Source organism: Ranitomeya variabilis, chromosome 7 (assembly GCF_051348905.1).
Source record: "Ranitomeya variabilis isolate aRanVar5 chromosome 7, aRanVar5.hap1, whole genome shotgun sequence".
Lineage (NCBI taxonomy): Eukaryota > Metazoa > Chordata > Amphibia > Anura > Dendrobatidae > Ranitomeya > Ranitomeya variabilis.
The window spans coordinates 18,838,985-18,864,530 of NC_135238.1; the positions used below are offsets into that span (position 1 = coordinate 18,838,985).

At 52.0% G+C, this 25,546-nt stretch overlaps 2 protein-coding genes across 3 annotated transcripts; one reads left to right on the top strand and one right to left on the bottom strand.

Moving 5' to 3' along the window:
* FLII (FLII actin remodeling protein) lies at positions 1–22,985 on the bottom strand. Of its 2 annotated transcripts, none has more exons than XM_077274342.1 (30): positions 22,953–22,985; positions 13,060–13,170; positions 11,637–11,708; positions 11,442–11,522; positions 10,780–10,865; positions 9,771–9,932; positions 9,580–9,683; positions 9,306–9,481; positions 8,811–8,968; positions 8,647–8,731; positions 8,410–8,566; positions 8,188–8,324; positions 7,735–7,947; positions 7,173–7,352; positions 6,921–7,003; positions 6,516–6,590; positions 6,352–6,435; positions 5,940–6,111; positions 5,367–5,471; positions 3,781–3,972; positions 3,505–3,693; positions 3,248–3,387; positions 2,934–3,168; positions 2,422–2,576; positions 2,262–2,322; positions 2,058–2,186; positions 1,865–1,971; positions 1,592–1,697; positions 1,451–1,516; positions 1–690 (listed from the first exon to the last, which is right to left on the bottom strand). In XM_077274342.1, the coding sequence occupies exons 1-30, from the start codon at positions 22,968–22,970 to the stop codon at positions 556–558; spliced, it is 3,774 nt and encodes a 1,257-aa protein (XP_077130457.1). In that variant the 5' UTR covers positions 22,971–22,985; the 3' UTR covers positions 1–555. The 2 variants fall into 2 exon arrangements, with proteins under 2 accessions (XP_077130457.1, XP_077130456.1); XM_077274341.1 differs by lacking the exon at positions 22,953–22,985 and adding an exon at positions 17,987–18,141.
* Positions 18,474–25,546, top strand: MIEF2 (mitochondrial elongation factor 2). Its single transcript, XM_077274343.1, has 4 exons — positions 18,474–18,609; positions 20,231–20,384; positions 20,489–20,675; positions 21,311–25,546. Exons 1-4 carry the CDS (start codon positions 18,500–18,502, stop codon positions 22,363–22,365), a joined length of 1,506 nt encoding a protein of 501 aa, XP_077130458.1. The 5' UTR covers positions 18,474–18,499; the 3' UTR covers positions 22,366–25,546.

Consider the following 25,546-nt stretch of genomic DNA (forward strand, 5'->3'; position numbering starts at 1 on the left):
TTTGAAAGTGAAGTGCAAATTTTATTAAAATATATAAAGCTCATACAGTAAAAGTCTACTCCCTCCCCCGACTGTAGGGTCGTCGGCCTCTCCTCTAGCGGGCGCTGGGGTCCGTAGTCTGACCCGGGGGGATTAGCACCTTCTCCAGGAAGACGGCGGCAGATGAACCCTGTGATCTGCACATGGCTGGTACTGTGGCAACAAACCACTACGATAAGTTATAATCTACAGTTATTACGATGCATGCCCCCTCCCACCAGGAGTGCTATGGCCGCTGCGGTGCCCCCTGTTGGCATCAAAGTGCAGGCTGCAGCTTTGGAAGAAACATCGCCCTTAGTGTGCATCACCCAACCGGTATTAACACTGTAGAAACGGAGTCACAGAAGAGAAGCAGTAGTGCAGTCATGGCGGCCGTCGTTCTGTCCCAGCGCTTGTACAGTAAAGAGTCGGCCAGGAAGTGTTAAATATATTAACGTCATTTGTGCCAGTGCTGCCCATGGGGGAAAAGCAGCCGTTGCTGCGCAGGAACAAGGTCCACGTTGCTTTTGGATTGGACTAAGCTGGCGGCTTGCGAAAGGCACCCCAGGCGTGGAAGCAGCGAGTGAAGGCGTGAGGCTCGTTTCCCTTTCGGACCAGGCGCAGTTTCCGAGGACGATCAGGATCCTTGGCTCTCATGTGCTGGATGTAAACCTGTAGAGAGAAAACTTAGATAAGGCATACATACAGCACAGCAGAGTTTAACTGTGCCACATTACAAACCTTTATCAATCAGCTCTCCTCCGCTCATTGTACTGTCACCTCTGATGTACTTCCCCTCCTCCACAGTGCATGGCAGCGTCAGTAATCACTTATGAGCACATATGTTTGACTCCACTCTGGACAAGCAGTACAGCAGAGGTGACAGTGCTATGAGAGATGGTAGAAGCTTTGTAATGTGAAAGAGCTGAACTCAGCTATGCTGCCGCTTCCCCCACGGAGATCTTACGTGAAAGGTATTAGTCAGCTGCACTTTCTAATCACGCAGGAGGTTAGACCAGGCGATCACAGCTCCATTTGGAAAGCACAGGCTCCAGTGCTGCTATGTTTCCTCAATTACATACTCTTCTAATCATTGGACCACTGCAGCCAATCACAGGCTACAGTGGTGCTGCGACTTCAGAACGGGGCACAGACCCCACTTCCGGAGCGGCCTGCGCTAGATTCTCTATTTGTCATTTTTCAAACAATCCTTACTTCATGAAAAAAAAAATGATTTGCCTGTCGGACACCTCCATTATGGGAAGTCCCAAGGTACATAATAATTTGACAATTCCCGCTATAGGGCCACAGTAAGAACCCCCAAATACGTTAGCTGAAGCCGAGACTGCCATACTGACACCACAATGGACGTGACGTAGGACTGCGCAGCAGATCCGTGTGGTGGACAAGGAGTCCGTGTGGAGCCACGTACCTGACAGGCCTTCAGGCTGAGCTTTATCTCCACCTGGCTGGTCTGACTCCCGACCCACATATAGACCTGCGGACAGGGAAAGCATTAGGATGGATCCAGGGTGGTTCCCCATCCCAGGACCCTCGTTCTGCCCTCGCTCACCTCTATGCCATTGTCCAGGAGCATGATGTCGTCATCGGCGAGGTCGTCCTGACAGAAGTCGGAGCATTTCTCAGACACCGAGAAGTAGCCCTTTTCATTGGAGCATCTGCGTGAAAGGGTTAATTACACATCGAGAGAACATCTAATGGTGCATTGTCCTATATGGTCACTATTAGCGCCCCCTATTGATAATAGGAAGTGGGGGTCTCCGAGCTCGGGGTAATTGCTACCACTTGACTGGAATTAACGCTGCCATCTTGTCTGACCACGTACCTGAATAACCGAGAGAACTTCATATACTCGGCATCCTCATCATAGGACTTCTGGCCTCCGATGCCCACCCAGAAGAAATTCTCAGGTTCTTCTCCTTCATCTATAACCTGACGGATAGAAGAAAGCTTCATCAGTCCCATCTCACTCGTCCATCATCATCAAAGACCCCAAAACGTCCCCTCGAACATTGCACCTGTTTACTGTACGTGTCGTCGAACATGGTGTTCATGATGTCCTCGGCAAGCTTGGCCTCGTCGGGGTCTGCTGCCCTCCCGACCCAGGTGTACACAATGCCCTGGTTATCAGTGCTTTCAAAGGGGACCTGGAAGACACGAGCAGGTGAGGAGGGAATGGGGTGAAGGGTGTGGAGGGGACGCAATGGCCGCAGCGGGCTCACCTTCAGGAGGAAACAAAACTCGGAATTCAGCAGACTGCAGTCGGTGTTGATCTGGATGACCCTGCGGGGCAGAACCGAGAACTGTGAAGCCGCATGTCTGAGCGATGGAATATCCAAGGGGGTCGTAGTTGCCGCCATACTGACGCATCCCCCTCCTCACCTCGTGCACAGAGAACTCCCGTTAGTCCTCATGTGGTATAAGTTCGGCTGCAGCCCCACGTCCCTCATCTTCCTCTTCCCTTTGTGAATGATGAACTTTCTCTTGAAGTGAGAGAGGAACTTTGCGTTTTCTTGCTGCTGCGTCATCCTGACGACCTAAGAGGGGAAGAACAGAAGGATGAGGCTTAAAGGGATGGTACAGGATAGGCGATAACTTGCTGATTGGCAGAGTCCAACCGCTGGAGCCAACACTGACTGGCGAGGTTACAAAATGGTGACCGATCGTCGCTCCATATATTCTCCATGGAGCTGCCAGAAAAAGCGCGTAGCGCTTAGATGCCACATAGCGAATGGATGGAGCGGTTGTCAGACAGGCACCAACAAAAATAAGTGTCGCATGCAGCCGATCAGTGCGGGTTTCAGCGGTCAGACCCCCACTAATCGACAACCCCTTTAAGCTTCCGGTCTTATCTACAGCCCATTATCAAGTCAGTACTGATATAAGGTGGTCACCTCCAACTTTCCTGGGAACAGGCTCTCAAACTTCTTCTGCAGGCTGAAGGTGAATGTCAGCCATCCCATGTTGGAGGCCTCTCGCCCCTGCCAGAAGTAGACCACACACTGGAAGTCCTCCTCCGGCTGCTTCTCCTCATCCTCGTCCTCCTCCTCTTCGTCTCCGTCGATCTTTCTCTTCTTGCTTTGCTGCTGCTCTTCCTTTTCTTCGTCGCGTTCTACCGGAATCCAATATCTGAAGGAACAGATCGGACATGAGGTCCTGCCGTGACCGGACTGCATCCACCAACCATGAATATGGCCTCCCGAATTACCTGCAGAGGAACACGTAGCAATCCTCCGTGTGGAAGTGGCCAAACTCTTCTTCTGGTAGACGGGCAAACTTCTTCCCCTCGAGCACAAATCCCTCCATCCCATCCAGATCTTCATTCCACTCCTCCATCAGCTGCTCGGCCTACGAGACAAATTTATTGCCGATCTGACAGTTTGCTGGAAGTTGTAGTTCCACACCAGAAAAAAAAATCATCTAGAGAGGAGATTGTAAAGCAGTTGTTGGCCATGAAGCGCTCACCTCTGAAGCCGGCATTGGAGGCTGGCGTAGCAGAAAGAGCGCGGTGAGGTCGGCCTTCATCTGGTCCTTCTTTTCTGCATCTTTCTTCACCTTGCCCTGCAATCCGCCGCTCTGCTCCACGCTCTCCGCGTTCCTGGTGTAATCCACCTTGAGGACGTCGTCCCAGTTTCTAAACTTGGATTTGAACACCTAAAACAAGTGAATGAATACAAGGTCGTTCCCGCTGCTCAGGGTAGAGAAAGGTTTGGCTGCAGTCGGCCATGTTGGCCTCCGTACCTGACACTCCGTGCCCTCCAGGTTTCGGATCACCATGGAGTGTTTGGGTCGGTGCAGCATCCCGCACAGCTCCTGTCCAAGCTTTAAGGCAGCGGCTCTCACCAAGCGGGAGGACTTTCTTCCAATCCAGATGAATATGTCGCTGTGACAGTCCAGGATGTAGACGGCCTTAGTGTCCAGCAGACTCTGAAGCTGGAAAATAGGAAGCAACGAAGAACTCAACTACCGCTATGTACCACCATCATGGCGCAGTATACAGAGGTTGTGTCCTGTGTGGTGTAGTATATAGAGCATGTGTGGTGTAGTATATAGAGGATGTGTCCCGTGTGGTGCAGTATATAGAGGATGTGTCCCGTGTGGTGCAGTATATAGAGGATGTGTCCCGTGTGGTGCAGTATATAGAGGATGTGTCCCGTGTGGTGTAGTATATAGAGGATGTGTCCCGTGTGGTGTAGTATATAGAGGATGTGCCCCGTGTGGTGTAGTATATAGAGGATGTGTCCCGTGTGGTGCAGTATATAGAGGATGTGTCCCGTGTGGTGCAGTATATAGAGGATGTGTCCCGTGTGATGCAGTATATAGAGGATGTGTCCCGTGTGGTGCAGTATATAGAGGATGTGTCCCGTGTGGTGCAGTATATAGAGGATGTGTCCCGTGTGGTGCAGTATATAGAGGATGTGTCCCGTGTGGTGTAGTATATAGAGGATGTGTCCCGTGTGGTGCAGTATATAGAGGATGTGTCCCGTGTGGTGCAGTATATAGAGGATGTGTCCCGTGTGATGTAGTATAGAGAGGATGTGTCCCGTGTGGTGCAGTATAGAGAGGATGTGTCCCGTGTGGTGCAGTATAGAGAGGATGTGTCCCGTGTGGTGCAGTATATAGAGGATGTGTCCCGTGTGGTGTAGTATATAGAGGATGTGTCCCGTGTGGTGTAGTATATAGAGGATGTGTCCCGTGTGGTGCAGTATATAGAGGATGTGTCCCGTGTGGTGTAGTATATAGAGGATGTGTCCCGTGTGGTGCAGTATATAGAGGATGTGCCCCGTGTGGTGTAGTATATATAGAGGATGTGTCCCGTGTGATGCAGTATATAGAGGATGTGTCCCGTGTGGTGCAGTATATAGAGGATGTGTCCCGTGTGGTGCAGTATATAGAGGATGTGTCCCGTGTGGTGTAGTATATAGAGGATGGGTCCCGTGTGGTGCAGTATATAGAGGATGTGTCCCGTGTGGTGCAGTATATAGAGGATGTGTCCCGTGTGGTGTAGTATATAGAGGATGTGTCCCGTGTGGTGTAGTATATAGAGGATGAGTCCCGTGTGGTGCAGTATATAAAGAATGTGTCCTGTGTGGTGTAGTATATAGAGGATGTGTCCCGTGTGGTGTAGTATATAGAGGATGTGTCCCGTGTGGTGTAGTATATAGAGGATGAGTCCCGTGTGGTGCAGTATATAGAGGATGTGTCCTGTGTGGTGTAGTATATAGAGGATGTGTCCCGTGTGGTGTAGTATATAGGATGAGTCCCGTGTAGTGCAGTATATAGATGCTGTGTCGGCTCAGCTGTGCCGTGTAGTGTGACGTTCTCACCAGCCTCATCTCTGGCACGAGGTCGATCTTCGGTCTCTTTTTATGCTCCACACAGATCTTGTAGTTAATCTGTGGCAGCTCCAGATAACCCAGACCCAGTCCAACCTGCAGGGGGGCAGCACAGATGACTTATAAGGGTATGTGCACATGTATTTGTGAGGGCTGCGGATTTTTCCGCAGCGGATTTGATAAATCCGCAGGGCAAAAACACTGTTTTTCTTGCGGATTTACCGCAGGTTTTGTGCGGATTCCACTGCGGTTTTCTATTATGGAGCAGGTGTAAAACCGCTGCGGATTCCGCACAAAGAATTGACATGCTGCGGAATGTAAACCGCTGCGTTTCCGCGCGTTTTTTTCCGCAGCATGGGCACAGTGACAGAGTTTTCGGTTTCCCATAGGTTTACATTGTACTGTAAACTCATGCGAAACTGCTGCGGACCAGCAGCTGCGGATCCGCAGCAAAATCTGCATCGTGTGCACATAGCCTTAGGCAGCTGACATGGGACTGCGCCGCCGCCTATACAGCTGCAGTGTCAAGCAGAATTTTCTGTGACTCACGTCCTGGTCAGATACCTTATAAAGTTTGGGGCGAAGTGGCTGGAAGTCCTCGGGTACCCAAGGTCTGATCTCATCAGGCTGTCCCCCCAACACTTCCCAGAATTCTGGGGTCTCCTGCTCATCTGTAAGTAATACGATCTCCGCCTTCCCTTTCCGCTCATTCTTGTTGATCTTCTCGGCAAACAGCCTAGAAAAAACAATTGTGGAAAAGGAAATGAATTCATGACAGACGCACTGCAATACATCTGCAGAACTATACGGCCGGAACTGTGCGCCCCCTGCTGGCAGCATAAACAAGAAAAATAGATCACCTGCATTATATGCTGCCATCTAGTGGCCCCCACCGAACACACACTGATCACACAGTAAATTGCGCTTAGTGTTCCAGACGACACGCGTAGTGAGCGCTCAGCACCGGAGCACGTACCTGGCTTTGGTCGTGTTGCTGAGCGAGGCTTGTGCTCCTCTCCAAATGTAAATTTCCAGACCGTGGTCCAGGAGGAACACGTACCTGAAACAGAAGAAATGTCAGATACGCGAGGCCTCAGATTACCAATGATCAAGTCATTAATATGAGGTGAAGGCCCTGACCGGGGGTCCAGAGACGAGCCCTTTAATGGCACAGGCTCCAAGCGGATATTTTTCTTGCCGTAAATTCTGTAGAGTCTGGAGGGAGAGAGAAAAAAAACAAACAAACACAGGAAATGTCAACCTATGCCTTTAAGAACAGCGCCTCCTCCTGAACAGAATTGTACATATCCTATTAAAGTGAATAGGGGCTGAGCTGCAGGACCCAAGAACGGCCATCGCACAGTGTACGGAGCCATGATGCCCCCCACCTTTGTGCACTGCACATCTCAGAAGTCAACTAATAGCCGATTAATGGGGGTGTCAAGTTTCAGACCCCCACCGATCTGATGACCCATCTTGAGTTCTGGACAAGCCCGCAAACTGCTGCCAGCATGCCCTGCACACAAAGAACAGTGCTGCCCTCACCTGGTGATGTACTGAGAGTCCTCCACTGTGTAGAAGCCGCTGGCTGAACCTCCTTCAATGTAAGAAATCTCGTTCTCAAACACCTGCAGAAAAAAAGTTTGTAAACAAAATTATATATATATATATATATATATATATATATATATATATATATATATATATATATATATATATATATATATATATATATTTTTTTTTTTTTTTAATTAATTATTAGAAAAGTGAAATTTATATGCCAGTAGATTTTCCCACCTGACTGAACTCTTCGCTCTCGTCTCCCATCTCTTCCCGGATGGTGCGGCACTCGGCTCCCAGGTAGTTGCGCAGATTCACGGCGTGGATGGCGGAGCAGGCCTTCTTATCCAGCGAGGCCTCCTGTCCGATCCAGTAATAAATCTCCCAGTGCAGACCGCCGTTATCATCCAGGAAAGTCTAAGGGGGTAAAGGAGAAATCATGTAGGGTGGGTGACATTTGTGACTCGGGGTGGGTGACCTGGGACCCCCTACTAACTGCCAGAGAGAAGGTATGGATTCTGGATTGTAAAAATCCATTGCTAAAGGGGTACTCCCAATCTCAGACATTTATATCATACCCACAGGATGTGTGGGAAAGGTTCCGCTATGGTCAGGACTCCCATAGATGTCGATGGAGAGAGATGCACATGAGCTGTGAGACAGGGGATCGCCTGTGAGATTAGGGGGTCCCTGGTGGTGGGACAGGATCTGGCACATCCTATGGCCCAGATGGGAATAATGGAAGTGTAATGTGCAGGTATCACAGACCCCTCACCCCAAGGACACGGTGTTTCCTCACCTTCAGCACTATGTAGCAGTCGGCTTCATAGAACTTCCCGTGTAAAGCCTCGTCCACCTGGATGGGGATAAAGTTCTCAATCTGCCAGGCAGTGATACCCGGGATCTGTCCTACGTCCTCAGTGAAGAACTCGGAATAATCTAAGTGTGGCTTCTCCAGCCCCTGATCCCACCGCCGGGTCTTCAGGTCTGTGTATCTTATGTCTCCGTTCTCCTGCAAGGAAGTGGTGAGAAATCAGAAGAGAAAAAAGGTAATAAAAATACAGGGAAAGGTCACATACTACACCGCAAAGATATACAGCCGAATAAAGAGACCTTTAGATAAGGGGTCACAGTAAGGACTACGATGGGTGCGGTGTTATCGTCAATCTTGGAATTTGGATGGAGGTGTAAATTAAGCAGTCGTGAGGCCACGTGGGTTGAGTTCTGGTCCGTGAGTGACACTTGCGCTCACCTGTATCTTCTTGTTCTTCTCTTCAGCCACATCCGACATCCCCTTTAGCACCTGCTTGGCCTGGTCGTCCTTGGCGGAGTCCTTGCGCCGCCTCAGACGCATCTTCCTCGCGGAGGAATCCTTTGTCGCGCTCCCAGCTGAAAGGTTAGACACGATCATAAACCCTACCCATAACCATGAGATGTCGGACCGGAGGATGAAACACACGAGAGGCCCACTTACTGCCCGCAGCGGCTGCAGCAGCAGCGACCGTGGCCGGCGATGCCCCCGCAAGGCGCAACTGGTTCTGCAAGGAGAAGTCAATGTTGTAGAACTCAGAGGTGCGGTCCACGGGTTTGGGCGGCATCACGAGGCTGGGGTTCTCCCTTACATCCAGAACCTGGAAGAAAAGAAAGAAATAATGCATTAAACCAGTGACAAATGAGGCTAGAAGACCGGACAGGCGGCTGCGACACCTACCTCCAAGTCTGGCAAAAAGTGGATGGCCTCTGGCAACGTGACCAGGCGGTTTTTATTTAGGACGAGCTTCCGTAATTTACCTGATCTGAATAAAACAGATAAGATCCATTAACCCTTAATGTTTCCCAGTTAGTCCCTGGATCCCCTATAGACGGCTGCTTTACCTGCACAGACTCTCCGGGACGAGCTCCAAGTTATTGTTAGATGCCATAAATTCCTCCAGATTGCCCAGTTTGCCTATACCGGATGGGATCCCATCAAAGTCCAGCTTGTTGGAGTTTAGGTAGAGTTTCTTCAGCTTGGATAGTTTACAGATCGCAGACTGGAAGCAGAGAATAAACATGGCCTATCATCTATTAAAGGGCATTTACCTATCATCTTTCCAAAATATACTGATCCTGAGGACAGAGACCTGAAATATCCCCAAAGAAATGCGCTCGGCTACCTCCTAGAAGACTCATGGAGAATCAATGCACATGTGCGACCAATGGGGCATTTCAGATGCCCATTCCTGGGATTGGCGAGGGTCCCTATCCACAAGACATCACCTGTCCCTTGGATCGGTGATAACTTTTAATGATTGCCTTTCATATGGTCTTGCAAAATTGGCTGTGATCTCTTGCCATTCGCATCCCGCTACCTGAAACAAGACTGCATACCGGAAGTGAGGTCAGCTGGTTGCGGGAGAGGTTGAGGGTCTCGAGCTGGGTCCACTGATCAATGCACAGCGAAAGTTCGGAGATTTGGTTGCTGCTGAGGTTCAAGCGTTTCAGGTTGGCGAGTGTGTACAGGCACTCCGGGACCCGGGTCAGGTCGTTCATAGACAAGTCCACATCTGTAAGGAAGCAACACTGGAAATATTCCCACCATAAGGCTGTACACTGTATCCCCCTAATGCAGGGCCAGTGCCCGGTCATGATACCCGCTGCGTACCTGATAGATTCAGGAGGCCTTCCAAGGACGTGGGCAGATTGCTCTGTGTTCGCTGTGTGTTCTTTACATGCAGCGTCTGCAGGGCGACCATTGCAGGAAGCTGCCTGTTATCACAATAGAGAAGCAGCGATTAGGAAACGTCACGCCGTTGGGTTACCTGAAATACCAGAGCACCGACAGGGCATGCAGACCTGAGCTGGGCGTGCATCAGGGGGTTATTATTGAGGATGAGGGTCTGCAGGTGCACCAGTCTCCGCATCTGCGGGGGCAAACTGTCCAGCTTGTTATCGCTGAGGTCCAGGTACAGGAGGTCCGTCAGGTTGATGAACAGCTGATTGGGAATGTTATCGATGCTGCGGAGAAGGAGAACAGAAAAACGTCACTGATAAAATAAATCTAAGTGGAGCACCACTTTTAAGATATATGTTTAGTCAAGTGCCAATCCAGAGTCTCATTTCTAAAAACTATCGTGGGCTATAGTAGGTATAAAAAAACGAGTATTACATACCCTCCTCCCCAGGTCCAGCACCGACTCTCCAACGCTGCCCGGTCTGTTTGTCTACAGTGGTGACATCACATAGACAGCTGCAGGCAGTCAGTGAGCTCAGCGGCCGCGCCGTCTGGCTATGCTATTGCAGCTGTGCACTCTCTCTTGGAAACCTGCATTGTTTCTGAGTTCACTGTGCACAGCTACAAGATCACAGCCGCCGAGATATGGAAAGCGTGAATCTCATGTCAGGTTCCCTTTAAAAGGGATTTTCCGGTCCGGAGAAATTCTGACCTATCCATGATAGGAACCTCTCTGATCACCAGAACGGTGCACTTGGGGGGCACAAGACCACTCTGCTCAGCAGTCTTCATCAGTAGTGGTACATGTGCCACCTGTGCTTCATCCACCTCCTCCAGGATGTGAGAACAATGGGGGACACAAATCCCCAACTACAGATATTGTTAAAGTTCTCACCGAATAACAGAGACCACTCATCCCGTGGATCAGTGATAATTTGGGTGACCCCTTTAGAATAATGGGCCCATCCCCATCAACAAGAGCAGCCCGTACACCACTGCACGCTCCCTACCCCCGTAATACATGGACAGCCGGTCTGTGTCAGTGTACCACCTCCTGTAATAACAGGTCACCTCTGGGCCTTCTGGGGGGACTGGAGAAGCCCCCTAATCCTCTGTATGGAGACCACTCACCTGTTATGGCTGAGGTTCAGCACCAGCATGTTCTTCGCATTTTCCAGCTCTCGTGGGCACTCTGTCAGCTGGTTATAACTCAGGTCCTAGAAAGCAAAAAAAGAAAGTGTTTTTTTTTTTTTTTACTATTACCTTTCCAGTTCATGATTTCTTCCAATGGTAGGAAAATAATGAGAAATAACCAGACGTATAAGATCAGTATATGGGATCCGACCAGCTCCCTGCACATTAATCACACATCCTCAGAACTTGTGGGTGCAGCCGTGTCTATATAGAACCTCCTATAGTGCCGACAGAGGGGCTTAAAAGCTGCCGATTACATGCCCTCTGCACGCTTAGCCTCAGCAGAGCCAGGAGGGGTCACATGCATCGCTTACCCCCTAATGGCACGGCGTCTGACGAGCCGGGATATAATGCAGAGACCATATAGCATCACACAGTTTCCCTTTACAAGTCATTTTATATTTCCTTTTCTGACAGTCCAGAATGTATATTTGGCTGCATGTCCTTCTGACGGCCACTAGGGGGCACACTAGCAGACCAGTATATCTTGGAGTGTGCAGGTTCTTGCAGTGCAATTTTTTTGGGGGGATTACAGGAAAGAGTCGGATTTGCATTAGCCACTTCTGTGGTATTCTACGAAGGAAACATTTGTCTCTTACCAATACGGACAGGTCATCCAGCTGGAAGATGTCGTCCGGGATCCCAGAATTCTTCAGGCTGTTGGCGCGAGCTACAATAGCCTAGGAAGGGAGAGAGGAGACCAACTAAGGAGCCGCACATGGATATGATGGAAGGCAGAAGTATCAGCAGAGCAGCCGCCCCGTAGGATACCGGGGCGAAGGCCGGCTACTTACCCGCAGGCAGGGCAGGGATGACAGCTCTCCGTGTAACGTGGTCAGGTTGTTGTGACTCACCGACAGGTGCTCCTGGAGAAGATGAACACAACTTATAAAATCGCATTATCAAAAAGGTCAATGCATCGCAACTTTCCAAAACGTTCAAAACTTCTACCGCTTTGGGTATACAGTTCCTAAGCTGACGTACGTGTCTCTATGGTAACAGACCACAAACAAACCTTGTGTAGTCTGATCCTGCAGTTATACTTTGGTCCAATTTCCAACTTCGATCACACATTTATAGACCAGAAATGGATGCAAAGTACAGAGCCTAAGCCCGCCGCATCGGAGACAGAATACAGGCTGCTGTAAAGGGCGGTCAGTACCAGGCTGACACTTCTGGAGATCATCCATGAAGAAGAGCGCCCTCTCATGGACGACCCTCATAATAACCCTTCCAAAAAACATCAAAGTCCTGTGGATGTATACACTAGGCGACAGCTGAAAAATCCTTTCAAGAGCCGATTAGTCCCTGCCGTCACCTGAGACACCAGATATTCCCACCGGCACCCGATATTCCCACCGGCACCCGATATTCCCACCGGCACCCGATATTCCCACCGGCACCCGATATTCCCATCACCAGATTCTTCCCGCCAACACTCGAAACGCCCGGCACCACATATTCCCCGCCGAACCCTGAGACGCCCGGCAGCGGATATTTCCCGCTGACAACCGGCACCGGATATTTCCCGCTGACGACCGAGACGCCCAGCACCAGATTCTTCCCTCCAAAACCCAAGACGCCCGCCACTGGATATTTCCCGCCGACACCTGACATCACTGTCACCTGATATACAGTATATGAGCACATGTAATGTAAGGAAGGCCTAAAGTGCTAACAATGAGAGAGCAGAGGATGGCGGTGGTGCGTCCACCTACAAAGAGCCATTCTAACGAGCTCTAGTGGACTGAATAAAGAATTTTTTTTGCGCACGTAAGAAAACTCTGATCATCCTGATCTTCTTGATACTCCCATGGAATAGCAGTAATACATAACGAACAGGACGGCTGTGGGGGAATGGTCCGGCATAACTATGGAGAATGACGAGAGCTGGGTGAGCGCCACCTATAGACACAGTGGCCGCAGTTACACTAAGCTTGTGTAGGGGCCATGATGCAAAAAAAATAAAAATTGACAAGATCGTTGCTAACTGCTAAGTCAGTGGACGTCCGACTGCCACGATTGGTGCTCAAGAGGAGCCGTGGTCGCAATCTGTGACTGCCGAATATAATGCAAGGTGTGGCCTGAATACCGCCAGCAATCCCATAAACTATAGGACAGAGCAGCAGCGCACAATCCGTGGGGGTCTCGGCAGTCTGACCCCGACCAATGGAGCCATTCCCATCCAGCTTGTCGGAGTGCCCCTTTATATCTTACCAGCTTGTGCAGAGAGGACAGCTCCTCCGGCAGGTAGCACAGCCCGGTCCTGTTCAGCTTCAGCCATCGCAGGCTGGACATAGACCTGACGTGTTCAGGAAAGTATCCACCCTGGAGAAAGGGAGAGAGGAAAACATGGAGGTCAACGGTGGAAGCCAAAAGTTTATAATGGGGAAAGAAGAAGCGAGCGAGCGACAGAGAGCGAGCGAGAGAGCGCGAGCGAGCGCGCGACAGAGAGCGCGCGCGACAGAGAGCGCGCGACAGAGAGCGCGCGACAGAGAGCGCGCGACAGAGAGCGCGCGACAGAGAGCGCGCGACAGAGAGCGCGCGACAGAGAGCGCGCGACAGAGAGCGCGCGACAGAGAGCGCGCGACAGAGAGCGCGCGACAGAGAGCGCGCGACAGAGAGCGCGCGACAGAGAGCGCGCGACAGAGAGCGCGCGACAGAGAGCGCGCGACAGAGCGAGCGACAGAGCGAGCGACAGAGAGCGAGCGACAGAGAGCGAGCGAGCGAGCGACAAAGAGAGTGAGCGACAAAAAGTGAGCGAGCGACAAAGAGAGCGAGCGAGCGACAAAGAGAGCGAGCGAGCGACAAAGAGAGCGAGCGAGCGACAAAGAGAGAGTGAGCGACAAAGAGAGAGTGAGCGACAAAGAGAGAGTGAGCGACAAAGAGAGAGTGAGCGAGCGACAAAGAGAGAGTGAGCGAGCGACAAAGAGAGAGTGAGCGAGCGACAAAGAGAGAGTGAGCGAGCGACAAAGAGAGAGTGAGCGAGCGAGCGACAAAGAGAGAGTGAGCGAGCGACAAAGAGTGAGCGAGCGAGCGACAAAGAGAGAGTGAGCGAGCGAGCGACAAAGAGAGAGTGAGCGAGCGAGCGACAAAGAGAGAGTGAGCGAGCGACAAAGAGAGAGTGAGCGAGCGAGCGACAAAGAGACAGAACATAGCATTCACTGCAAGCAAAAAGATCCTGAAAATGATTAGAAAGTTTAGAGCTTTTCATGATGTGACGTTCAGGCTCTGACACGAGGAGCAGATGTAATTAGGAGCATTACAGGCGGCCGATGCCTCGTCAGGGTGTGAGGTTTAATGGAGACGCTAATGACGCCGTGGGTGCAATAACGGATGTCACAGGGAAAATAGACCAAGAAGAGAGGTACGGTGGGTGCGCCTCCGCATATCCATCCTGCACACCAGACCAGCGCGCCCCATCTCCTTATCAGACACACAGTGAATAGTTTCCAACCTGCAGAACTCCAACTGGGCATGCTGGGAGTTATAGTTTTACAAGAGCTTATAATAAGAGGGTAGTGATCATAATACGGGGTGGTAACCCAGGCCCATAACGTCGGTATGAGCCATGCTAATAAACTGCAGGTAGCAGAGCAAAGAAGAGAAGCCGACATTTAAGCTCTGCCCAAAAACAATAAAAAGGGTCTGAAAACAGTCAGCGGACGCCCGGCTGCATCCATAGTGTGTGTCCATCAACTGCAATGCAGCGTCACAATGTGTCAGCCCTTCGTACTCCCAATAATCAGTGATTTTACAATATTGGATCAGGATACGGTGCCAAAAACGGTCATTCCAACCAATATCTACGACGAGTCCTTAAAGGGACATGTCAGGGTTTATTGAGTGCAGGGTAGGAGGGGGCGGAGCGTGACACCAAAGGAAGAGTCCCCGAGTCATGCTCCGCCTCCCTGACCCTGCACCAGATATAACAAAGCCTCATTTTTTGTGAATGCAAAACGGTGCAACTTTTTTTTAGGAAACCAAATTGCAAAACTTATTTTTAACCCCAAATACATGTATTAAAATAAAAAACAAAGAACAAAATCATCTCCAAGGGTGGAGAGACACTGACTCCGGTCAGGAGAACCCTTTGCAGTAAGAGGCTTGGCGTCGATTTCAGGCAGTGTCATACGCGGGAGCTCCCAATCTAATCCCCTTATCATAGACGCCGAGGAAGCCAAATATCTCAAGTATGTGCATGAAGCGTGGGAAGGAGCGCAAGAATCACAGGGCGACCGCCCCACAACTGCGGACCTGCAACCCCGGCATCCAGGAATAAGTCACTGGGGACCACACTCAGATTATTAGTCCTGACCGTGTCGCCCCTTTAGGCTGCCGTCACACGCTCAGTATTTGGTCAGTATTTTACATCAGTATGAGTGGAACAATTAGAGGAAAAGTATAATAGAAACATCTGCTCCACTTCTGTATTTATCACCCACTGCTGGTTTTGGCTTACAAATACTGATGTAAAATACTGACCAAATACTGATCGTGTGACGGCAGCCATATGAACAGAAGATATTGGCCCCTCACATGGACCCGGCCCCTCACAGTCAGCAGCTGTCGCCCTCCATCTTCACGGGGCTAAATATAATGTAGTGACGGCTGCGAACAAATCACCGGAGGAGAGAAAACTACAACCAGTTCCGAAATATAATGGTGCAGAGCTCACAGATGCCAGTGCGGTCCAGTGTATAACCTCTGGAAACTCGCCCCCCCCTGCCACTCCGGTGTATAACCTCCAGCCCCCCCACCCCTCTGATGTATAACCTCCGGCCCCTCCGCTGTACAACGTCCGCCCCCCCGATGCTCCACTGTATAACCTCCAGCCCCCCCCCATGTATAACCTCCAGCCCCCCGCCCCTCCGGTGTATAACCTCCAGCCCCCCCGCCCCTCCGGTGTATAACCTCCAGCCCCCCCGCCCCTCCGGTGTATAACCTCCAGCCCCCCCGCCCCTCCGGTGTATAACCTCCGGCCTCCCTGCCCCTCCGGTGTATAACCTCCGGCCCCCCTGCCCCTCCGGTGTATAACCTCCGCCCCCCGATGTATAACCTCCAGCCCCCCACGCCTCCGTTGTATAACCTCCGCCCCCCGATGTATAACCTCCAGCCCCCCACGCCTCCGTTGTATAACCTCCGCCCCCCGATGTATAACCTCCAGCCCCCCACGCCTCCGATGTATAACCTCCAGCCCCCCACGCCTCCGTTGTATAACCTCCGCCCCCGATGTATAACCTCCAGCCCCCCACGCCTCCGTTGTATAACCTCCGCCCCCCCAATGTATAACCTCCGCCGCCCCGATTTATAACCTCCAGCCCCCCCGCCCCTCCGGTGTATAACCTCCGGCCCTCCTGCCACAGCGCTGTATAACCTCCGGCCCCCCTGGTGTACAACCTATGGCCCCTCTCCCCCCCCCGGTCTATGACCTATGGCCCCTCTCCCCCCCCCCGTGTTGCGACCTATGGCCCCTCTCCCCCCCCCCGGTGTACGACCTATGGCCCCTCTCCCCCCCCCGGTGTACAAACTATGGCCCCTCTCCCCCCCCGGTGTACAAACTATGGCCCCTCTCCCCCCCCCCCCCCCCGGTGTACAACCTATGGCCCCTCTCCCCCCCCCCCCCGGTGTACAACCTGTGCCCCCTCTCCCCCCCGGTGTACAACCTATGGCCCCTTTCCCCCCCCCCGGTGTACGACCTATGGCCCCTCACCCCCCCCCCAGTGTACAACCTATGGCCCCTCTCTCCCCCCCGGTGTACAACCTATGGCCCCTCTCCCCCCCCCCCCCGGTGTACAACCTATGGCCCCTCTCCCCCCCCCCCCCGGTGTACAACCTATGGCCCCTCTCCCCCCCCCCCCGGTGTACAACCTCTGGCCCCTCTCCCCCCCCCCCCCGGTGTACAACCTATGGCCCCTCTCTCCCCCCCGGTGTACAACCTATGGCCCCTCTCCCCCCCACCCGGTGTACAACCTATGGCCCCTCTCCCCCCCCCCGGTGTACAACCTATGGCCCCTCTCTCCCCCCCGGTGTACAACCTATGGCCCCTCTCCCCCCACCCGGTGTACAACCTATGGCCCCTCTCCCCCCCCCCCCCCCGGTGTACAACCTATGGCCCCTCTCCCCCCCCCCCCCCCCGGTGTACAACCTATGGCCCCTCTCCCCCCCCCCCCCGGTGTACAACCTATGGCCCCTCTCTCCCCCCCCGGTGTACAACCTATGGCCCCTCTCCCACCCGGTGTACAACCTATGGCCCCTCTCCCCCCCGGTGTACAACCTATGGCCCCTTTCCCCCCCCCGGTGTACAACCTATGGCCCCTTCCCCCCCCCCGGTGTACGACCTATGGCCCCTCACCCCCCCCCCCAGTGTACAACCTATGGCCCCTCTCTCCCCCCCGGTGTACAACCTATGGCCCCTCTCCCCCCCCCCCCGGTGTACAACCTATGGCCCCTCTCCCCCCCCCCCGGTGTACAACCTATGGCCCCTCACCCCCCCCCCCCCGGCCTATGACCTATGGCGCCTCTCCCCCCCCCCGGTGTACAACCTATGGCCCCCTCTCCCCCCCCCCCCGGTGTACAACCTATGGCCCCTCTCCCCCCCCCGGTGTACAACCTATGGCCCCTCTCCCCCCCACCCGGTGTACAACCTATGGCCCCTCTCCCCCCCCCCGGTGTACAACCTATGGCCCCTCCCCCCCCCCCCCCCCCCGGTGTACAACCTATGGCCCCTCTCCCCCCCCCAGTGTACAACCTATGGCCCCTCTCTCCCCCCCGGTGTACAACCTATGGCCCCTCTCCCCCCCACCCGGTGTACAACCTATGGCCCCTCTCCCCCCCCCCCGGTGTACAACCTATGGCCCCTCTCCCCCCCCCCGGTGTACAACCTATGGCCCCTCTCCCCCCCCGGTCTATGACCTCCGACCCCCCACCTGGGTTTGGTGAATGCCAGGGGAACATTCCCCATATGAGTGGGGTCTTGGGGCTTCGCCCCCTGGGCACACGATACTCAGTATGTACATACACCTCAGTACTGGGCTCCTGCCTCTGTTCTCTCACCACACGGGACTGATAGTGGTCCCTAGGCCCCTAATCTCACCCCTCAATGTCCCTCTGGGGTCTTCTTGGACCCTTCCGTCCCCCTCACCTTAAAGTCATTTCCGCTCAGGTCCACCCCTCGGATGAAGGGCAGCACGCCGGTGGCCGCCATGTCCCGGTGCTAGGGAGAGTCTGACCGGACCGGAGAGAGCAGCAGGAAGCGCCTAAGCCCCGCCCCCTCCGCTCACACAACCCTACACGACGTCCTGTCACTGGCGGTACACACCCTAACCCGGCCACATTCTAGCCCCGCCCCCTAACGCTAGCTGCCACTGGATATGATTGGCAGGTGAAGGAGCCAATAAACAGATCTAAATGTCTCTTGTTTATTCACTAGTCCCGCCTTCAGACCGACATGGCAACCAGTGACGTCATGTGAAGGTCGTCCGTTGATTGAACCTTGCAGCTTCTATTTTGAGATAAATATTTTTTTTTCTAAATTACTGCGATAATGATTGGTCAATTCTCTGCTCTTTCTCAGTGATTGGCTCATTCTTTTTCGCCTCCCCTTTGATTGGCTGCTATTCTTTAGAACTTCCGTAATTAGTAATGAGGCTTTACAATGACACTTGTGATTGGTTGGCAGGGGACGATGGAGGTGTGTGATTGGTCAGAGAGCTCTGCGAGCGGAAGGAGAAGGAGCAGCAGCCGCAAGGGCCGCGAGAAAGCCCGGTGAGGTCGCTATGTCATCGGTGGGGTCAGAGATGGGGAGACGGGCGGCGGGGTGATGGCGGGGTGTAGGGGCAGTACGGGTGAGATGCGAAGGAACGCCGCCAAATAACTGTGCTTGGCCTTGGTGGAGAACTACAACTCCCAGAATTCCCTGTCACTATAGTACGTAGAGGCTGGTAGCTGGGCATGCTGGGACTTGTAGTTTTACAGCGATTATTTTTTACAGAATTCTGCTATAATTTTGCTCTTTTGCCAACAATGTAACAAAATATTCTTATTTTTTAGGTTTTTTTTAGTTTTAGGGGGGGGGGAATCCAAGCGGATGGAAATGGTTAAAAAAAACCTAAAAAATGTGATTCCACCACGGCTTCTCGGATTTTATATTTCTGCCGCTAATTGTGCAATTAAAAATGATCCAATAACGCGGGTCACCGGTCAGGGCGAGCAGTGGTCCCAAACTCAGAAAAGGCGTTTTTTTTTATAATAGTGGCTTAACAAAATTCTGAAAAAGAAAAAAAAAAAAGTTTGTCTTCAATTTTTCAACCCCGCATTGTGTGGGTGCTGCTGTATCTGGACAGTTTGTTGCGGGGCGACCTGGTGCCATTGTAGAGACCATGCGATGTTTACTGCATTTTTTTTGGTGTGAGAAATAACCAAAAAAATCATAATTTTGTTTTTTTTTCCATTTACAGAACATTGGACGAATATAACAATTCTATAATTTAATGACGAACTTTTAAAGATGCAGCAATGCTAAATTGCTAAATAGTCTAATATTTATATTTTTATATATTTTGGATTTTTTTTATTATATATAATTTTTTTTTTAATTTCAACTTTCCCTATATATAGAGTCTATAGTGGGAATATATAAAGTTCAGCCTACAGTAAGACTTCACAGGAGTACCAAGACGACGGCCTTTAGCAGCCCCCTGATGACATGGCAATTAATTGGTCACATCTCAGGTGGGACAGTGGGCGCCTGAACAGATGCTTGGGTGGATTCGCGCACCGTCAATGCTGCTGGCATTTGCTTTACGGCAGTGTTCAGAGCTCCGCTCCGATTTCTATTGTTTCCATTTAGCCTTTTTTTTTTCCAATCCGATTGTCCTCTAGAAGTCTGGTGTAGTGATGGCGTCATCTGGTGTGGAGATGACATCATCACACATTATGGAGTGACAAAATGACATCATCTATAACGTGATGACATCATCACACATTAAGGAGTGACACAGTGACATCATCTGCAATGCGTTGACTTCACACATGAAGCAACACAGTGACATCATCAGTAACACGATAACATCATCATCACACATGGAGTGACACAGTGACATAATATGCAATGCGATGACATCATCACACATGGAGTGACACAGTGACATCATCAGCAATGTGATGACATCATCAAACATTATGGAGTGACACAATGACATCATCACACATGGAGTGACAATGACATCATCTGCAATGCGATGACATCATCACACATGGAGTGACACGATGACATCATCACACATGGAGTGACACAGTGACATCATCTGCAATGCAATGACATCATCACACATGGAGTAACACAGCTACAGACGTGACTTGCCATCTGCTCTTCTGTCCTCTGCAGGGTTATCATGGCCGAAATGCAGCTCCAGAAAAAAGGCAAGAAGTCCGAAGATGGCGTCGGCAGCATGGTGGATTTCTTACTGGCCAATGCCAGGCTGGTCCTGGGCGTTGGGGGAGCAGCACTGCTGGGCATCGCCACGCTGGCAGTAAAGCGGGTGAGAACCATTGGGGGTCCGATCTCTGGATATAAGGGGGGCTGCCGCCAGCTTTGCCATTGCTGCGACGCTGATCCCTGTGCCTGACTCTTCTGTTTCCGCAGCTGATTGACCGAGCAGCGTCGCCTCCGGGCGAGAAAGAAACCGATGAGAAAGTAGAACAGAAATCCATCGAGGAAGCCTGGAAGGAAGCCGTGCTGCTGAAGGCCTCCCCGAAACTTGTGCGACAAGCAAAGCGCTCGGACCTGAGCTCTGCGCTGCCAGCCCCCGAGCCCAGCCAGCCGGTCACAGGTCAGCGCATGTGGACGCCATGTTGGCTGTATCGACTCCGGTCACACGTTCAGCTTTACATCCAGCTGTAGCGCGTTATCGGAGGGCTGCTGCTAGGAATTCAGCAGGAAGTTTTCCTGCAGCTTTAGATGTGATTGGAGTATAAAATGAAAAGGTTAACCCGGTGGCATTGTCTACTGTAATGTTAAAGCGCTATAAATGTCCGGCGCCCCCTGAGGAGCTGGCTCCGCACCACCGTATAGTACAGAGGACTCTGCTGCAGTGGTCGGGGTCAGAGACCACTCTGATTGCGGCTGTTACCCCCTTAGATGCTGTGGTGAATAGAGACCACCACATCTATGCGGTTAGGCATGGGGAGGCCGCTCCTTCTCTCAGCCATCAGCAGCCCAATGAGCAGGGAGGGCATGGATGCCCAGGGAGGGGGCTTTTGCGGCGGCCGGGGAGGGGGCTCTTGCGGCGGCCGGGGAGGGGGCTTTTGCGGTGGCCAGTGAGGGGGCTTTTGTGGCGGCCAGCGAGGGGGCTTTTGCGGCGGCCAGTGAGGGGGCTTTTGTGGTGGCCGAGGTTATAGTGACGAGAAGGTATCACAGGTGCGTGGCAATCGGGGCTGACGGAATCTGATATTTCTATTTCTCCAGATGTCGCAGCACCGAACAATGAGCCTGAGCAGCCCCCCGTGTCAGAGAAGACCCCCCTGTGCCTCACCTTCCAGGAGACCCTCTTGCATTACTACACCCACCAAGCCATTATGCCAGCAGCCCAGATACAAGCGGCCAAGCAGCTGGTGCTGGACATTACCAGCGAACTGCAGGACTTCCTGAAGGCCAAACACCCCGAAATGCCTTTTTCCGCCATGCAGTTGGGGGGCTCCCTGGGCACTGATCTCCCCGTTACCAGTTTGGACCAGGCTTACATTTTGCTGCCCCTGATTCTCGAACCGGATTTATGGACTTTTGTCCCAGGACAGGACACCATTCTCAATGATCCCCAGTTTTGGATGATAAAAAGAGTTAACCTGGAGTACACTGCGAGGGGGAGCAGTCCATGGGACAGGTTCATGTTGGGGGGCTACCTGTCCACCAGGAGGATCGTGGAGTCTTTGCACAAGACCGTGGTGGGCTCCATTAACTGGCCGGCCATCGGGACCGTGCTGGAGTGCTGTGTGCGCCCCGTCATTGCACCTGATGACCTGAGGCTGGAGGTCGTCCACCAGGACTTCACAGGCACCATCAACTTCCTCCTAGTGGCTGAAGCCAAAGCTGTGGTCCTGCTGGCGTACCCCCACCCCACAGCCCCGGCCGAAAATCTGTGGCGGCGGAGCTACTACCGAGAGGAGACCCTGCGGCTCCAGGAGCTGGACCGCGGCGACTCCGGCGTCCGGCAGAAGTGTCTGCACATACTGAGAAGTATTTGCCACCAGCGCCCAGAACTTCGCCAGCTGTCCCCTACCCAGTTAAGACACGTCCTCCTACACTTCAGTAAGGAGGCGTCTGATTGGTCGGAGTCCAGCCTTGCTGACTGTTTCCTGCAGATCATAGCGTCGATCATCGGCTATCTGGAGAGTGGGACCCTCCAGTGCTATTTTGACGAAAAAGTCAACTTGTTCTCCGGCCTGACGGACGACGAGATTGATGAGATCGGATATGGACTGTATCAGATTTTTTCCGATCCCAACTCGATACTGGCGAAGTGAGATTATCGCGACATATGGATCTAACTGGCGGCGGGCACCACTGGGCGCTGAAGACTTGGCATCCTATCATAAAAAGTTCTGCCACTTGCTAATATACTCTGTGAAGCTGATCCTTAGCGCTGTCAAGATCTCTGCTTGCTGTTTGCAAACGAAAGCTTCCACAAGTCTGAAACTCTGTCTCCATTCACTGACAGCAAGCAGAGATCTTCACAGTGATGGGAAATTAACACAGAAAGCTCGTTAGGAAGTTGCAGAACTTTTAATTAGATGACGATGAAGGGAATGTGCAGGAAAGTGAGTGGCGTCCATGGCTGCCCTGTTGTCAGGGTAAATGCTGTGATTAATTATGAAGGCGAGCGCATCCCGCCCTCCTATTAACTTTATCTGTACAAATTTGGGGTGCCTCTTTAATTACCTTAAGAAGATCTAGAAATAATTATTTTTTGCTGCCTTTCTTGTGATCTCACTTGCCAATGATACAGAGCAGATCCGCCGCGTACATAGCCGGCTCTGTCAGCCATTAATTCTATTGTTGTTGTGTGCTTTAATTATTCGTTTGAAGTTGGTACTTTTAAAATGTACCTTACCTGGGCGGATGCAGCCATGTTGAGGTCCTAAAAAATATGGCCGCCGTGATGGCTCAACAAAGTGGCTCCCCAGCTTGTCTGACAGGATATCTTGTTACTGTGCAGGAAAGCTAGGTTTTTTTCTGGAAGGGAGTTGTAATGGCGGCCATATTGGGTGTCTTCCAGCTTTCCTACAAGTGCTTGGCTGAGTTTTCTAAGACGAGGCCACATCTTATTACCGGCATGACTACTGACGATTTAGATGGACTACGTACCGGATAAGCTGCCCTTGCTATGTATAGGCTCACAGTATGGCAGCCTTCACTGTGGAGAAGGTGACAATATGGCTGCCCTTGCTATGTATAGGCTCACAATATGGCAGCCTTCACTGTGGAGAAGGTGACAATATGGCTGCCCTTGCTATGTATAGGCTCACAATATGGCAGCCTTCACTGTGGAGAAGGTGACAATATGGCCGCCCTTGCTATGTATAGGCTCACAGTATGGCAGCCTTCACTGTGGAGAAGGTGACAATATGGCTGCCCTTGCTATGTATAGGCTCACAATATGGCAGCCTTCACTGTGGAGAAGGTGACAATATGGCCGCCCTTGCTATGTATAGGCTCACAGTATGGCAGCCTTCACTGTGGAGGTGACAATATGGCCGCCCTTGCTATGTATAGGCTCACAATATGGCAGCCTTCACTGTGGAGAAGGTGACAATATGGCCGCCCTTGCTATGTATAGGCTCACAATATGGCAGCCTTCACTGTGGAGAAGGTGACAATATGGCCGCCCTTGCTATGTATAGGCTCACAATATGGCAGCCTTCACTGTGGAGAAGGTGACAATATGGCCGCCCGCACTGTGTGGGTGCAGGGTCCTGGTTTTGACTCTTGAGTCCCTGCAATCTGCACATATATTGTAAGCGCCTCGTCGTTTCAGTATTTCCCTCTTTGTCTAATGGCCGACCTCCTGGAGTCCTGTAATAATCTGGTTGCTATGGAGTCTCCCCCTAACAACCGCAGGACTTTCTGTTGTCGCTGGGCAGAACCTCCCTAGTAACCAGTCTGCTATAGATTACTCTGGTCTTAGGCCGAGAGCGGCCATTACTGAGGTCAGGCTTCGGTAATAACGCGGAGACTCTTTGTAACTCAGTGGGTCTCGAGCTCTCCTGCACTACTACTCCCAGCTTGCCCGACCATCTCGCGAGGACAGCAGCGGAGTCAGTTTTACGGGCCGCACCGAGCACCGGCGAAATATAAAGTATACGAAGCACAGTATGGTGGCACTGTGGGCACAATGGGCACGATGCGGCACTGACGATGGCACTAGTTCACTAGATCTTCCATGTAAGCTGATACTGGGGGAGTTTGTGCACATCACTGGGGTGGAAGGTCTCATCTGGCAACATGCAGATTGTATACTCTAGTCACATACAAAGCTGCATTCTGTGGCTCTGTACTCTAATCCCTTCCAGAGCTACAGGACAACTTGTGTACACTAGTCACATACAATGCTGCAGGGTGATGTGTATGCACTAGTCACATACAATGCTGCAGGATGACGTGTGTGCTCTAGTCGCATACAATGCTGCAGGATGATGTGTGTGCTCTAGTCGCATACAATGCTGCAGGATGATGTGTGTGCTCTAGTCGCATACAATGCTGCAGGATGATGTGTGTGCTCTAGTCGCATACAATGCTGCAGGATGACGTGTGTGCTCTAGTCGCATACAATGCTGCAGGATGACGCGTGTGCTCTAGTCGCATACAATGCTGCAGGATGACGCGTGTGCTCTAGTCGCATACAATGCTGCAGGGTGACGCGTGTGCTCTAGTCGCATACAATGCTGCAGGGTGACGCGTGTGCTCTAGTCGCATACAATGCTGCAGGGTGACGCGTGTGCTCTAGTCGCATACAATGCTGCAGGGTGACGCGTGTGCTCTAGTCGCATACAATGCTGCAGGGTGACGCGTGTGCTCTAGTCGCATACAATGCTGCAGGGTGACGCGTGTGCTCTAGTCGCATACAATGCTGCAGGGTGACGCGTGTGCTCTAGTCGCATACAATGCTGCAGGGTGACGCGTGTGCTCTAGTCGCATACAATGCTGCAGGGTGACGCGTGTGCTCTAGTCGCATACAATGCTGCAGGGTGACGCGTGTGCTCTAGTCGCATACAATGCTGCAGGGTGACGCGTGTGCTCTAGTCGCATACAATGCTGCAGGGTGCCGCGTGTGCTCTAGTCGCATACAATGCTGCTGGACGACATGTATGTAATGTCTATAGCGGAGTTTGGCAGTACAGGTCTGGTGGGTCTCAGGAGGCAACTAGAATTCTGAATGCAGCTTTGGATGTGAGTGGAGTATAGTATCTGATCTGTTTCAGGTTCAGTAGAATGAAGATTTTTTTTCCTGTTATGAATTGTCGCCTTTGTGCCAAACTCACCGACCGTTGTCCCCTAGCCATAGTGGGGGTGAATGCTGTGTGTCCCGGGGTGGTCTCCTCCTCTCGGGGGTATTCGCTTCGGTTGCTGCTTTCAATTGTGGATTTTGCTGCTCTAAATTCTATTTTTTAACATTATAAATTGTCATAATAAAGATTTTGTCTCAGT

What these genes read in the sequence shown, in the direction of transcription:
- FLII (XM_077274341.1), bottom strand. Translation starts at nt 18,049, where the DNA reads ATGGCGGCCACCGGCGTGCTGCCCTTCATCCGAGGGGTGGACCTGAGC. An exon ending in GGCTCGTCTCTGGACCCCCG is followed by an intron (nt 6,436 to 6,515) that starts GTCAGGGCCTTC and finishes CTTCTGTTTCAG; the next exon opens with GTACGTGTTCCTCCTGGACC. An exon ending in TCAGCCTGAAGGCCTGTCAG is followed by an intron (nt 691 to 1,450) that starts GTACGTGGCTCC and finishes TTCTCTCTACAG; the next exon opens with GTTTACATCCAGCACATGAG.
- MIEF2 (XM_077274343.1), top strand. Translation starts at nt 18,500, where the DNA reads ATGACACTTGTGATTGGTTGGCAGGGGACGATGGAGGTGTGTGATTGG. An exon ending in CCACGCTGGCAGTAAAGCGG is followed by an intron (nt 20,385 to 20,488) that starts GTGAGAACCATT and finishes CTGTTTCCGCAG; the next exon opens with CTGATTGACCGAGCAGCGTC. An exon ending in GCCCAGCCAGCCGGTCACAG is followed by an intron (nt 20,676 to 21,310) that starts GTCAGCGCATGT and finishes CTATTTCTCCAG; the next exon opens with ATGTCGCAGCACCGAACAAT.